Raw genomic sequence first — 12047 nt, forward strand, 5'->3', positions numbered from 1 at the left:
TCTCTCAGCCAGGAATTTTATAAAACTTCAAATGGATTACAGATTTATGGTGGTGGGAGGAAGGTTTTTGAAGTTTGATTGATCCTGACGTTTGCACAAATCCACTTTAGTTCCTGTATGTGCGAGCTCTGGGGGCGTCGGGGGAAGAAAAGGGAAAAATGTGTAATATATGATGTTTACAGATTTCTTATCTCAACACAATATTTAAGACCGTGTCCTGTTTGAGTGGGTGCTGTTGAAGTTCTGGTCAAAACCCTGTTTGGAGCTAAAAGTCTTTATCATGATCCTCAATCAGCAGGATCTGAACCTTTTCTCTTCTGTTTATTCGTTCTGGAGACGTCACAACATCGACATTTCACTTCACATGTCACTCATTAGTGAGTGGTTAAAACCTGCTGTATGGAGCTCCTTGTTCTTTTTTGGCTTTTACTTTCGCCTTCTATGAGTAGTTTGGTGAAACGCATGCCAAGCACAACATGAAGAATGCTGGGAAATATCTCCCAGATTCAACAAGGGACAAAGTGGTCGTCCAAATATCTCTAACCATGAGAGACTCTCTGAGGAAGTGTGAGGGACTTTCTGTGGCCTGCATGGGCATGTAGACGCTGACTGGAAATCTCAGTTCCATTTGTCTCCAAGATAGTTTGTATGTATTTTATGCGATGGCCTTTCCTTCTGCAAGAACTCCCACTGAGTCAGGCAGAATGAAACCATAATATTAGCTCTAGTATCTCATGATAGACTGAGCATGCTGAAAACCACCGTCTGCAGACCGGTCCGCCCTCCCTTTCCTGCCACTTCTTCTCTCTATTTCTCCTTTTTCTTTTTTCTTTTCGGCTGCAGAATCACTAAAAAAAATCCCTCTTAGCTGTGTTGGAAACACATTTTGATGACACCAACCTGAAGGCTGCTTCAGATAAAGAATGTGAAAATGCAGCTAAAGGATGTGAAAATGCAGGGGACCTTTGCTGGTTAATGGCTCTGGTTACTTAGCCTGCAGCAAAGTTGGCAAGGTCTCTCAAGGCTACACCAACAGGAAATTGCATTAATCTCGAGCTGGGCTGAAGTAATTGACTCCCTTCTTATTCAAGGCGCTGCCAAAGTTTCAGCGGACCACCTCGGCCGTCCTGGTTAGAGAGGAACAGGAGTTGGAGGCCTCGGGGCTCTGACTGAAGCCTCCCCTCCATGTGCTCCCTAATTGGTTTAATGACCGTAATTATCTGCTGGGGTGCATGTTGTGCTCGGGACGATTAATGGCCTCCAAAACATATGCAGACAGGCGGAAACTGAGAGAGGGGGCAGGGGTGGGCTGATACAAAGAATAGCTCTGCAGAAAAAAATGTCATAAAGTCACAGGAAGAGACACAACCTGCTGGGTCAGAGAGATAGAATAATGACACAGCGCTTTGGTGCTGTTTTGTTTCTTCTTTATGGGTATTTTCTGTTGTTAAAATGTTGCGTTAACTTTTGTGGCTTGTTTCTTCTTCTGGTGGAATGAACTATTTAATTAGAGGTAAGCTAAGGTACACATATGGACCTATAGAGGACCGTGCCACCCATGTAGTTCAACACGGAACGGGAACTTTACAATGCTGCAGAAAACCTCCATAAAGAAGCAGATTCTGCAAGATTTCAGTTGTAGTAACACTAATGTCCTCTAGGGGCCTGACTCTACAAGCTCTCTAACTGTGTAACATCTATTTCTCTTTTCTGTCCAATTCAGGGTCATGATGGGGAATTTCTTTACAAGACTGCAACTAGTTACTTTAAAAAATATTGAACTATTCTACTAATTATTATTTAAACGGTTATTATAAAAATGTGAAAACTGTCCATCACAGTCTCCTGAAGACCACAGATATGATGGCTGATTGTACCATGGATATGTTGCCTCATTGTCTCATATTGGGGGTCAAAAGCTGAGAAGTTTGGGAAGCATTGGTCTAACTTTTTGTTTTAGTTTAAGCTACATTTAAAAAAAAAAAAAGCAGATGTTTCAAGTTTACATAAGAAGGAAATGCAGCAAAAGTGTGAACTGAGGTGTGTTTGTCTGCTTGAATAAAACTGTCACACTGAATCACAAAGTCATCCTTATTTTATCAGTGATAATTGAAGTAACAGCTAATGTACTATACAGCATATGTTCACCCTCTCTCTGCACTGTTTGCACAGTGTCAGACCATGTTGACAGTATACAGTACCAGCTGACCTGTATTTACTGTGCTAACATAATGTTTGTTTGCCTTTGTTTAAATATCCTTTCTGTATTTAGCTTCATCACTTATCTGTAACTTTCTCTGTATTTGTTTGACTTGCTATAAACAGAGTGTAATTATGTCACCATAATTAGGTTTACTGATTTTAACAGTTTTGTCCAATCACAGATGTCTCGCAGTGTCAGGCTGGTTGCCTCGTGTACACTGCTCTTTCATCAGATTTTTGGTTCCTGTAGTTTACAACAATAGCAGTGAGCAGTCAACTCAGACGAAGACTTAAACATCTCTTCACAAACCTTGGGTTAAGATCACCTACATTACAGACGGGATTTTGTAAAATGCACATCATTATTCATTCACTGCATCATCATCGGACCTCACCTTTGGTTGTTCACAAGCTCATGAAATGTGAATGCAACCTACACTCTAGTGCATGTATACATTAGTATGAACCCTCATATTGGACTGTCATTGGGCCATTTCTTCCCTGCAGTACTTCAAGTTTTTATACTTTTTGCAGGAACTTTTAATTGAATAACGTTTTGAATCCAGGGTTTTCCCTCGGGATCAATAAAGTATCTATCTATCTATCTATCTATCTATCTATCTATCTATCTATCTATCTATCTATCTATCTATCTATCTATCTATCTTTTTATTTGTATTATTTGCCAGTCCTTTGTTTTGTGTTCTCTTACAGTCGTGTTGAAATACGTCGGCACTCAAAGAAATCCTGCAATGTGATGACTTCACTTTTGTATAAACAGGTTATTGCTCCTTTAAACACAATTCTGCACACAAACTGAACCCATCATGTGAGACGTTTGCATTTTAGTAACGGCCATGAACAAAACACAAACTGAACGTGAAGAAGACCAAACAGAAGAATAAAGTTACTGCTGTGTAACCGTCGATATACTCCAATGGGGAACATGTTCTTTGAGAAGAGACATTGCCATTTCTTAACAACTGTTAAAATAAATATAAATATATCAATTTAAATTTAATGTGCTGTTAAAACAAGCTCTAAGCGATGTGCAGACCTCAAAGGATCATTATCCTTTTCCCTCTAAACAAAACTGAAATCTGAGCGGCATGATGTCATGCTGTATGGCTCTCGCTGCTTTCCAACAGTTTCAGGAGGATTTTAGGTCTGGTTTGATTTTATGTGTGTATAACTGGTCTCCACTGATCCAGTTTGATGAGTCTCTCCTGAACTAAACTTTCTTGTAAACGGCAGCAGGCACAAAAGCACTCAGATATTTATGGGCTCCTGTAAAGATGGACATGTGAGAATTTTAATGTGTTGAGTGACATCAGGGGTGTCATTAGCTGGAGTATGGGTTGAATTAGGACGGGGTTTCCAAATATACAGAGAGTCTGCAGACGGACGAGGCTTATGTCAACAGGGGCTTGTGTTTCTGCCCTCCACTCCCCCTCATGTCGCCTAGTGCTGACATCAAACAGATCCCAGCAGCTCAGTTTGGGAAATGCAAGATGCTGGTAATAATTATTACCCCTCAGTATCTCTAAAAGCATTTAGTTCCAGCAGCTTAGATTGTTTTGATTGTTAGATTGTTTGTGGATTAAACCTCGAGGAGAGCTTTGGCAGCTTTCAGAGTGTAAACTTGGATAAGAACGGAGAAAAATCTTTTTTGTCGGGAATGCAGTGCAATTGGAAAATTGAGGGGAGATTAAGGGAAGCAGAATAATCTGAAAGAGCCCGAGAGCGCTGGTGAGAGAAACAGCAGTGGAAAGACGCAGGAAGACCGATATAGACAGAAATTGGAGGATGTGTTTTCTGGTCAGGAACCCGTCCCTAAAATTAGCAGGGATGTAAATTCCTCTGCGTTTTTTTTTTTTTTTTTTTATCCACGCATGACAAAGAGAGAGGCCTGCCAGGAGAACATAAAGCAAAATACAAAAATGGAAGAGCCACAGTGTAGGGAGGGGTCATACATGAACAGAGCCATGGTAATGTTTTCCTTCTTCCTTACTTCTTTTCAAATTGACCTTCACCCTGAGAACAAAGACATCTAACAAGCCACAAGAAAGAGGGAAAAAAATCTCTGTAAGCGAAAGCCGCGGCCCCCACATACAACAGTCCACAGGGGGAGGCTCGGTCCCTGGACGCCAAGCCTTCAACACAATCACCGCACATGCTATTGTGGCCTGCAGTAAAGCCCTGGTATGGCCTAAATCTCCCCGCTAACCCCCCTCTGCCCCCACCCTGCTATTTCTCTGTCTCCCCATGCATCCCTGTCATTTACAGTCCTAATGACAAGACACAAACTTCCACACGTTCAGCCCCCGCAGAGCAAGGATAATCACATTACAGCTGACGACAGGGACATACACCAAACTCCTCCTGCAGTCACTTTGGACACACTCAGATGTGGATTTGCATAAATCCAAAGAGTACAGTCAGCAGCTACAGTGTGTGGCTCTGCTTCTCTTTTTCCATGATGGACAAGAGTGACAAAAAAAAAAGACTCCACCATGTGAAACACTGAAGGGACGGATGGAAAATTGCGGATGACTGTCGGTTCACAGTAGCCACACAAAGCCAGGACTATTTCGAGGCCTCCCAATGGTTTAAAGTAAGAACTTAAAGCCAGCTGCAAGTCAAGGACAAAGTCTCAGAAGGAACTTGTATCATATCCAACTTCCCATGATCCTTCTGTGTGGGGCTTTCTTTTGCTACTGATTAGCTCAAGCCCTAAATATTGACATTCCTCTTTGTAGTGTATGGCTGTTATCTTAAGAATGCATGCTGGGCTTTGTCGCTTACTTCAATCAACCAAATCTGATAATATTAAATACAAGGCGCTAAGGAACTTTCAGGGACTTTCCTCAAACTATAAGGTCACAGTGACTTAGATAAGGCAAAGCGGATCCTTCAAGGTGAAGCACTAACCGAGTATGGGGCATGTCTGGACCTGTTGAATTCCCTGGCATGAACATTCTTTATTTTATTGTGTTCTATTTGCATTTTTGTCTTCGGCAGGTGTGAATCTTACGATCCATGCTGGTGACAGCTGCACCCTCTCCTGCATGTTCACTGAAATGATCTAAAATTAGACTATAAAAGTTCCCAAATACAACTCTAACCTCTGGTTTAGTGTTAGGAAATAAAGTAATACAAGAAGTGAATGTGACATTAAGTCTGTTTACAGCTTCTTTGTAGGGCTCACAGTCAGACAGCCTGCTGAAGTCCAGTGGAAATCCTTCAGATTTAACAAATAATTCCAGTTTAATAAAACTTGTATTTAATGTTTGTGGTTTCTACCATCACTCACATTTGTTAGGATAACAATGTTAGCACTCGAGGAGTCTATTTCATGTGTGAATGTGCTGCAGGAGTTCGACACCAGGCCACCTGAACACTCCACTGAACCTCCAAGACAAGGCAGCTCAAAATCTTTGAGGATTTATTGTTGTTAATGTTTCTGGGACATGAAGTAGAAACTTGCAGTAATTAAGCAATATCACATAAGAGGGAGTATTGTTGTACTGAATATCAGGACAGCGACTCTGTTGGTATCCATGGTTACCACAGAGCTGCTGCTTCATACTTTATATGAACCTTTACTTTTATCCATCCATCTACACATTATCCATACCACTTTTCCTGTTTTGGTTCGCAGGCAGGCTGAAGTTGATTCCAGCTGTCAATTAGCTGGCGAGAGGCGTCGTTACACGCTGGACTGTTCGCCAGTCGATCACTTACAAAGACAGACAACCAGCCACACTCACATTCACACCTACGGTCAATTCAGAGTCACCAATCAACCGAAGGAGCATGTGTTGAGACTGTGGGAGGAAGCCGCAGAGAACCCACGCATGCACAGGGAGAACATGCAAACTCCACACAGAGAGGCTCCTGTTGGACAGGGATCCGAACTAGCAACCTTCTCGCTGTGAGGCGTCAGCCCTAACCGCTGCACCACCATGCAGCACCTTTGCTTTGATGATCAAAGATTTACGTTTGATCAAACTAGTCTGAGGTTTGAGATTAATGCATAAACGAAAAACACAGTGAGCTGATAGAGCTGACCCCACTTTGGCCCCCGGGAGCCCCGTATAGAATAGACTAATACACAAGCGTTACAATAAGACTAAAGCAGCTGAATATTACATTCAAAACAGAGTATATTCCAGCAAGGATTGTTTTGACTGATTCATATACACAAATTCTTTATTTTGACAAAAAGCCAGTACTGTTAAATGATACATGGAGGAGGAATTAAAAGAGAACGTCTCGATGGTTTCTGTCACTGAAATGAAAACAAGTCTTGAAATATTTCTGTTAGGAATTTATTAACAACCGTTTTTCCAGTTTATGCATCTAAATGCTTTACAGCTTATAGTTTATATTTGATTTCAAGTAAAGGAGAAAAGCGCTGACGTCCTCTCACGAAGCAGTTCATTTATCATTGAGCATCATTTTCATTCAACAAATATTTAAAATCAAAGTGCTGGCTCACAGTCTGTAAAAAGTTTAAAACACAGTTTACATTCAAAATCTTAAAAATGTTAAAAACTGAGGTCGTCCAACTACTTTGAGAGTAACTCTCTGTCTGTGCACTGATCAGGGAAAACTCTCAGTCTTCACAGGTCACATGATGTCATCTCTCTTGTTGATAAAAAAGTCTCATCAGACTCTCGTAGCTGAGAAAAGTGACGGCGTTGACCGGGAAGGCCCTGAGGCTGTTCAGCAGGAGCCCTTTGAAAAAGACCCTTAGTCCCTCTTCTTTGACGCTGACTCTCATGCAGTGAAGGACCCCGCTGTACTCACGACCTCCAGCCCCCGACAGCTGGAGCCTGGCTTTCACCACGTCCATGGGGTTGGCGAAGGCCCAGGTCACCACGCCCGCAATTCCACCTGCCATCAATATCGCAAAAGTACCTATAAAGAGAAAAACGTAGTGTTTATATGAAAATATTCAACATTTATTAAACTTTTTAAAAATTCTTTATTCATCCTTCACAGGAAAATTCTGGTTTTAACCTGTTATTGAGAGACATGCTTCTCACGCACACACACACACAGGACCTGTGGACATGCATTAATGGAGAGATGTCAGGGGTGCGGCTGTTACACAGGGACTGTACCAGAGTTGGGTTTGTTGCCTTGCTCGAGGGCCCCCCAGTACTCGTGAAGTGACCTGGCATCTCCAGCAACCAGACCATCTTCCATACTATGGTTCTCACCGGCGCTTGAACCAGCAACCCCTTCAGTTTCCAACCAAAGTCCCTACAGACTGAGCTACTGCCGCGCCGAGATAAAAGCACCAGAACAAAACCGCTCGTTACAAAAAAAAGCACCAAAATAATCTGTGCAGAAAAGGCTAAACTCACTGATGTTAAAAAAGCACAAAGTCATCACAAAGATGATCTACATATTACAGTTTACGTTTTTTTTAGTGTGTCACTAAGACCACAATGCTGCTGTGATGTTTCTAGCTTTATGAATTAAAGGCCCATCAGTGTTTTTGGTTTGAAGTTTTCCTGAAACCAATTTTTTTTATTGTTTTTACTTTTGCCTTCAAAACTGACCTGGCTGTTTTCCGTCCTCCGTCAGAGCCTTTCGAGTAACTTCGTAAGGCAAAAAATAGAGTCCATAGCAGGGTACATCTCTCAGAGCGAGGGCCAGCGCTCCTCTGAAGAGGCCGCGCGGACCCTCCTCCTTTAGAATGACGGCGACACAGTGAAAGGGTCCACGGTATCGGACGACTGTTGCTTGACTCTGGAGACGCACTTTCACCAGGTCAATGGGAGCAGAGACCAACACCTGAAAGAAGAAGTGTGCGTTTTGTCAGAAAAAGAAGAAGAAGTAAACTGCAGAAAAAAATTGAGTAGTAAACAAAGGCTAAAATACACGTAAGCTAAGAAGCACTTAGATCAGGGCCGTCACGATAACAGACTTTAAAATTGAGATAACATACTGGTAAATATCAAACGATATTGATGGGCCTACCTGTTTCAATTCCACTGCAACAAAAATAGAAGTCCTGAACCACACATTGAGTAATTTCCTAATAAAGAAAATGTCTTGCACAACATCTAAATTGCACAAACAGGTTTGCAATGTTTTGGGACTGACACGCCTGTCCCACATGCGAGTCTTGTGAAATAGATGGTGAATGGCCTTGAACTTGTATGGCACTTTTCTCGTCTTCGGACTACTCAAAGACGCACACATTCACACAGTGATGGCAACCATCAGAATCCATTCATGCACGTTTATACGCCACCAACGAAACAACCCAGGGTCAAGTGTCTTCACCAAGGACACATCAGACATGTGGCTGCAGGAGCTGAGGATCGAACCCTGACCTTCTATCTGAGGGACGGCCAATCCTACAAATTGAGCCTCCCCTATGCAAATGTGAATATATTTATTCTGTTTTGAGCTGACCAAGACATAAACACAACTTCAGCATCTTTTTGAGACCATTTCACTTAATATGCAATCGTTAGGCAGAACACAGCTGAGCCAGAGTAAAAAACTGCTGACAAGGTTCAGACCAGTGTGAGCGGGCCGGTGTGACACCTCGTGGTTCTGTTGATCAGGTACAAAGACAGACTGGAGCAGGTACTGTGCTGCAGTGGGATAAATGACTTTATAAATGTGTGACTGTGCGGCGCTGACGCTGTACTTTAAACCTCACGCCTCTTTTGCTCCTTTGAACCTCGGCGTGCAGGAAGAAATCACTATCTGAAAAACATGAGCGTGCAGAGCTTCTTCACACTTTATATGAACTAACTTTTCATTTACAAATGGACGACAAATGACACACTATTGAATGACAACCCCATCATTTACTGGCTGAGGAGGAGATGCATGAAAAAATCTGATCCAAAATGAAAACACCTGAGGTCATTATCGGGGCGGAAAATATTCAAGACATAAATACCAGTACTCATTACATGAAACTCATTTCTGAAGTATTCAAGCGTTTGATTGTTTGATGTGAGTTCTGTTGTTGTTCACACTTGCTATTTAAACTCTATGTTCAGGACATGTGAGTCAGGTCATGACAAACACAGTATACTATCACGTGTTCTTACCTGCATCAGGCCTGAGAAGCATCCTGCTGTGAAAATGTGTGTCATAGAGGCTGGTGTGCCCTGACTGCGGTCACTGCGCCGAGACTGACTGAGGTAATCTAAGGCATTACTGTAAGAGCCAAAAACAACAGAGTTTGTGATGCCTGTTGTCAACACCGGAAACGCCATTCCTTTGAAGAATCCATGGAGCTGAAATATTAAAGATATTGGGAACATCAACAACTCTCTGTTGTGTGTGTGTGTGTGTGTGTGTGTGTGTGTGTGTGTGTGTGTGTGTGTGTGTGTGTGTGTGTGTGTGTGTGTGTGTGTGTGTGTGTGGCTTTGTTTTGGGAGGTTGTACCTACGTATGACGTGACATGTTGTGCAAAGTTTAGAAGAAAATGACACCTACCCCTTCATGCGAGTATGTTTTAGCCACACAATGAAAAATGCCTTTATACATCGACTGGGCCTGCAGACGCACCTACAAATAAAATAGCAGAAGTAGTAAGAAGCAAGTTTTTATATTTAGTCATGACAATAACTCTTAGAGGGTCTTGCAACCTTCACTGTGTCTAAAGGATGTCCCACCGCCAGTCCCAATGCACCTGCACACACAGGAAACAGATTTCTCCTCAGGAACAGAAAAACGTGCATTAAGTTTAATGAACTGCTATGTCTGGTCAAAGGTGTATTACCTGAAACACATCCAGCTATGAATTCCAAAAAAGGCATGATGAAAGTCACAGTTTCAAAACCTGAAAGTCAAATCCATGTGTTAGATAGTTAGGAGAGAGCAGCGGCTATTTCAACACATCCTCCCATTCGCCTTCATAACTCTAAAATCTATTAATCATCAGCTGACTCTCGTCTTGTCTTGCTTTTTAAGGGATGAACTCGTTTGTTTCGTTTGCTAAGTTAATGTCAGACTGGTCTGTCTACTATCATACTTAGCTTTTACTGCTTACACTACATGTCATACCATTGTTTCTGTTATTGTAGCTAAAATGTCTTAATCGTTGTTGTTGTTGTTGTTGTTGTTGTGTTGATCTTGCTCCTTCGTCCTGCAGCTCCCTCAAACTCACTGTCCAACAGTCTCAGCAGATGGCTGTTCAACATGAGTCTGGTTCTACTTCAGGTTTGTCTCATTAAGAAGTTTTTCTTGCTCCTGGAAGTTTGTTACAAAATACTCATGATGGATTCATGTTGGCTCTTTGTAGATTAAATAACAGTAAGGGTATTTTACCTGCGCGTTTGTAAAGTGTCTTGAGAAAACACTTGTTATAAATGGGCTCTTTGTAAATATAGATGCATTGATTGCCCCCCCCCCCCTCAGTGTTGCATCTTTACAACAGCTGTAAAGTGAACTGATGGTATGCTTGCAACACATGAAAGTTAATATATCACTGACAGTCAGATACTGAGGTAAAGATTTTTTAAATGTGATAGCAATGTTAAAGTCAACTGTTTTAACACGCAAGTCGTCCTATTAGAAGTTCACCACTCCTCCTTTAAAGAGGATTAAACATCTTTTGGTGGGGGTCTCAGTTTGGGGGCATTTTTTCTACATTTCGTTTTACCACATAGTCTAACCATGCATCGTTAGCCGAGCTTAAACTCCCTTAAAAACGTGCGTAGAGTTCTCATTCGGATATTTGCAACAACATATATCATGCAACAACAACAGAAGTTTGGTAAAGAAGACCACTTCGCCCACCTTTAGTCACCGTCACCACATTACTGTAAGAAAATCCCAGGCATGGTCCTGCTCGTCTTCTCTGCACGACCACTGAATGAACGACCTCGTCCCACTCTGCAGCGGAGTTGCCAGATCTTGCAGGAGAAAAGTAATCAGATCGATTGAAAGCAGCCCAAAACAACAGGTAGAAAAACTCGAACCTACATATTGAAAACATATTATTGAACGCTGCATGCAAAATATTTTTCATGTATAATTAATCTTATTTATCTGATGAAACGTTTTGTAAATTATTTCCATAAATGCATGGGGTGTTTCTAGGACTTCTGGACCCCATGGATAGGTCACCTCAGTCAATCCTGCAGTATTGCAATAACCACAGCTCAATTACACAAATACCCTTTAAGAGCTTTAAATGAATAGTGCCAAATTTGTCCTTCAATGCATTTTGATACCAAGCATTTCATGATCATCATTATCGAAAAATACTGTTTGTATGTTTGTTTTTTGTTTTTTTGTTTTAAGAAAGGTGCATCAGAGGAGAATAAGTTCATTGTATAAATACATTGGAGATGCTTCTGTCATGAAATGTTGTCAATTTGTTTAAAAAAACATCTCAGAAACCAATTACCAATTCACAGTCAGTATCTTTACAGATAGAAGCCAAGGGTTGCTTATAATAAGCAAACCTGGCAACCTTAACCAGCAGCAAGCGTCAAAGCGTCTACCTTTACAAAATGAATGACAGCAGTGGGATCCCAATGACTGCATTGTATAGAAGTGATGCATACAGGGACATAGAGAGAATATTAGAGGAGCAGGAGCCCCATTTTACAAAAGGGGCATTTTAAAAAGAGATAAATATAAAGCCTGGAATAACACATTTTATGACAGGATAAGGAACATTGAAATGTTTAACCATTGACCACAGACACGTTTTAATAGTGAAGTAGTTCAAGTGTGACACAACAGAAGAGTTCATGGGAGAAGAAAATCGAATGTCCTGCAGAGGAATCATTTCCCAGAGCAAGAGTAATCAAAGGGCAGAGGACAGTGTGACCTCTGCTTGATAAATACAA

At 41.5% G+C, this 12047-nt stretch overlaps 1 protein-coding gene across 1 annotated transcript; it reads right to left on the reverse strand.

Moving 5' to 3' along the window:
• Positions 1-6625: 6625 nt before the first annotated feature.
• Positions 6626-11127, reverse strand: slc25a45 (solute carrier family 25 member 45). Its single transcript, XM_079360222.1, has 7 exons — positions 10987-11127; positions 9968-10027; positions 9834-9877; positions 9682-9753; positions 9291-9479; positions 7776-8010; positions 6626-7125 (listed from the first exon to the last, which is right to left on the reverse strand). Exons 2-7 carry the CDS (start codon positions 10002-10004, stop codon positions 6845-6847), a joined length of 858 nt encoding a protein of 285 aa, XP_079216348.1. The 5' UTR covers positions 10005-10027; positions 10987-11127; the 3' UTR covers positions 6626-6844.
• Between the last annotated feature and the right edge of the window lie 920 nt (positions 11128-12047).

This window comes from Symphodus melops, assembly GCF_947650265.1.
Source record: "Symphodus melops genome assembly, chromosome: 13".
NCBI lineage: Eukaryota > Metazoa > Chordata > Actinopteri > Labriformes > Labridae > Symphodus > Symphodus melops.

What these genes read in the sequence shown, in the direction of transcription:
- slc25a45 (XM_079360222.1), bottom strand. Translation starts at nt 10,004, where the DNA reads ATGCCTTTTTTGGAATTCATAGCTGGATGTGTTTCAG. An exon ending in GCTTCTCAGGCCTGATGCAG is followed by an intron (nt 8,011 to 9,290) that starts GTAAGAACACGT and finishes TTCTTCTTTCAG; the next exon opens with GTGTTGGTCTCTGCTCCCAT. An exon ending in GGAGGACGGAAAACAGCCAG is followed by an intron (nt 7,126 to 7,775) that starts GTCAGTTTTGAA and finishes TTCTCTTTATAG; the next exon opens with GTACTTTTGCGATATTGATG.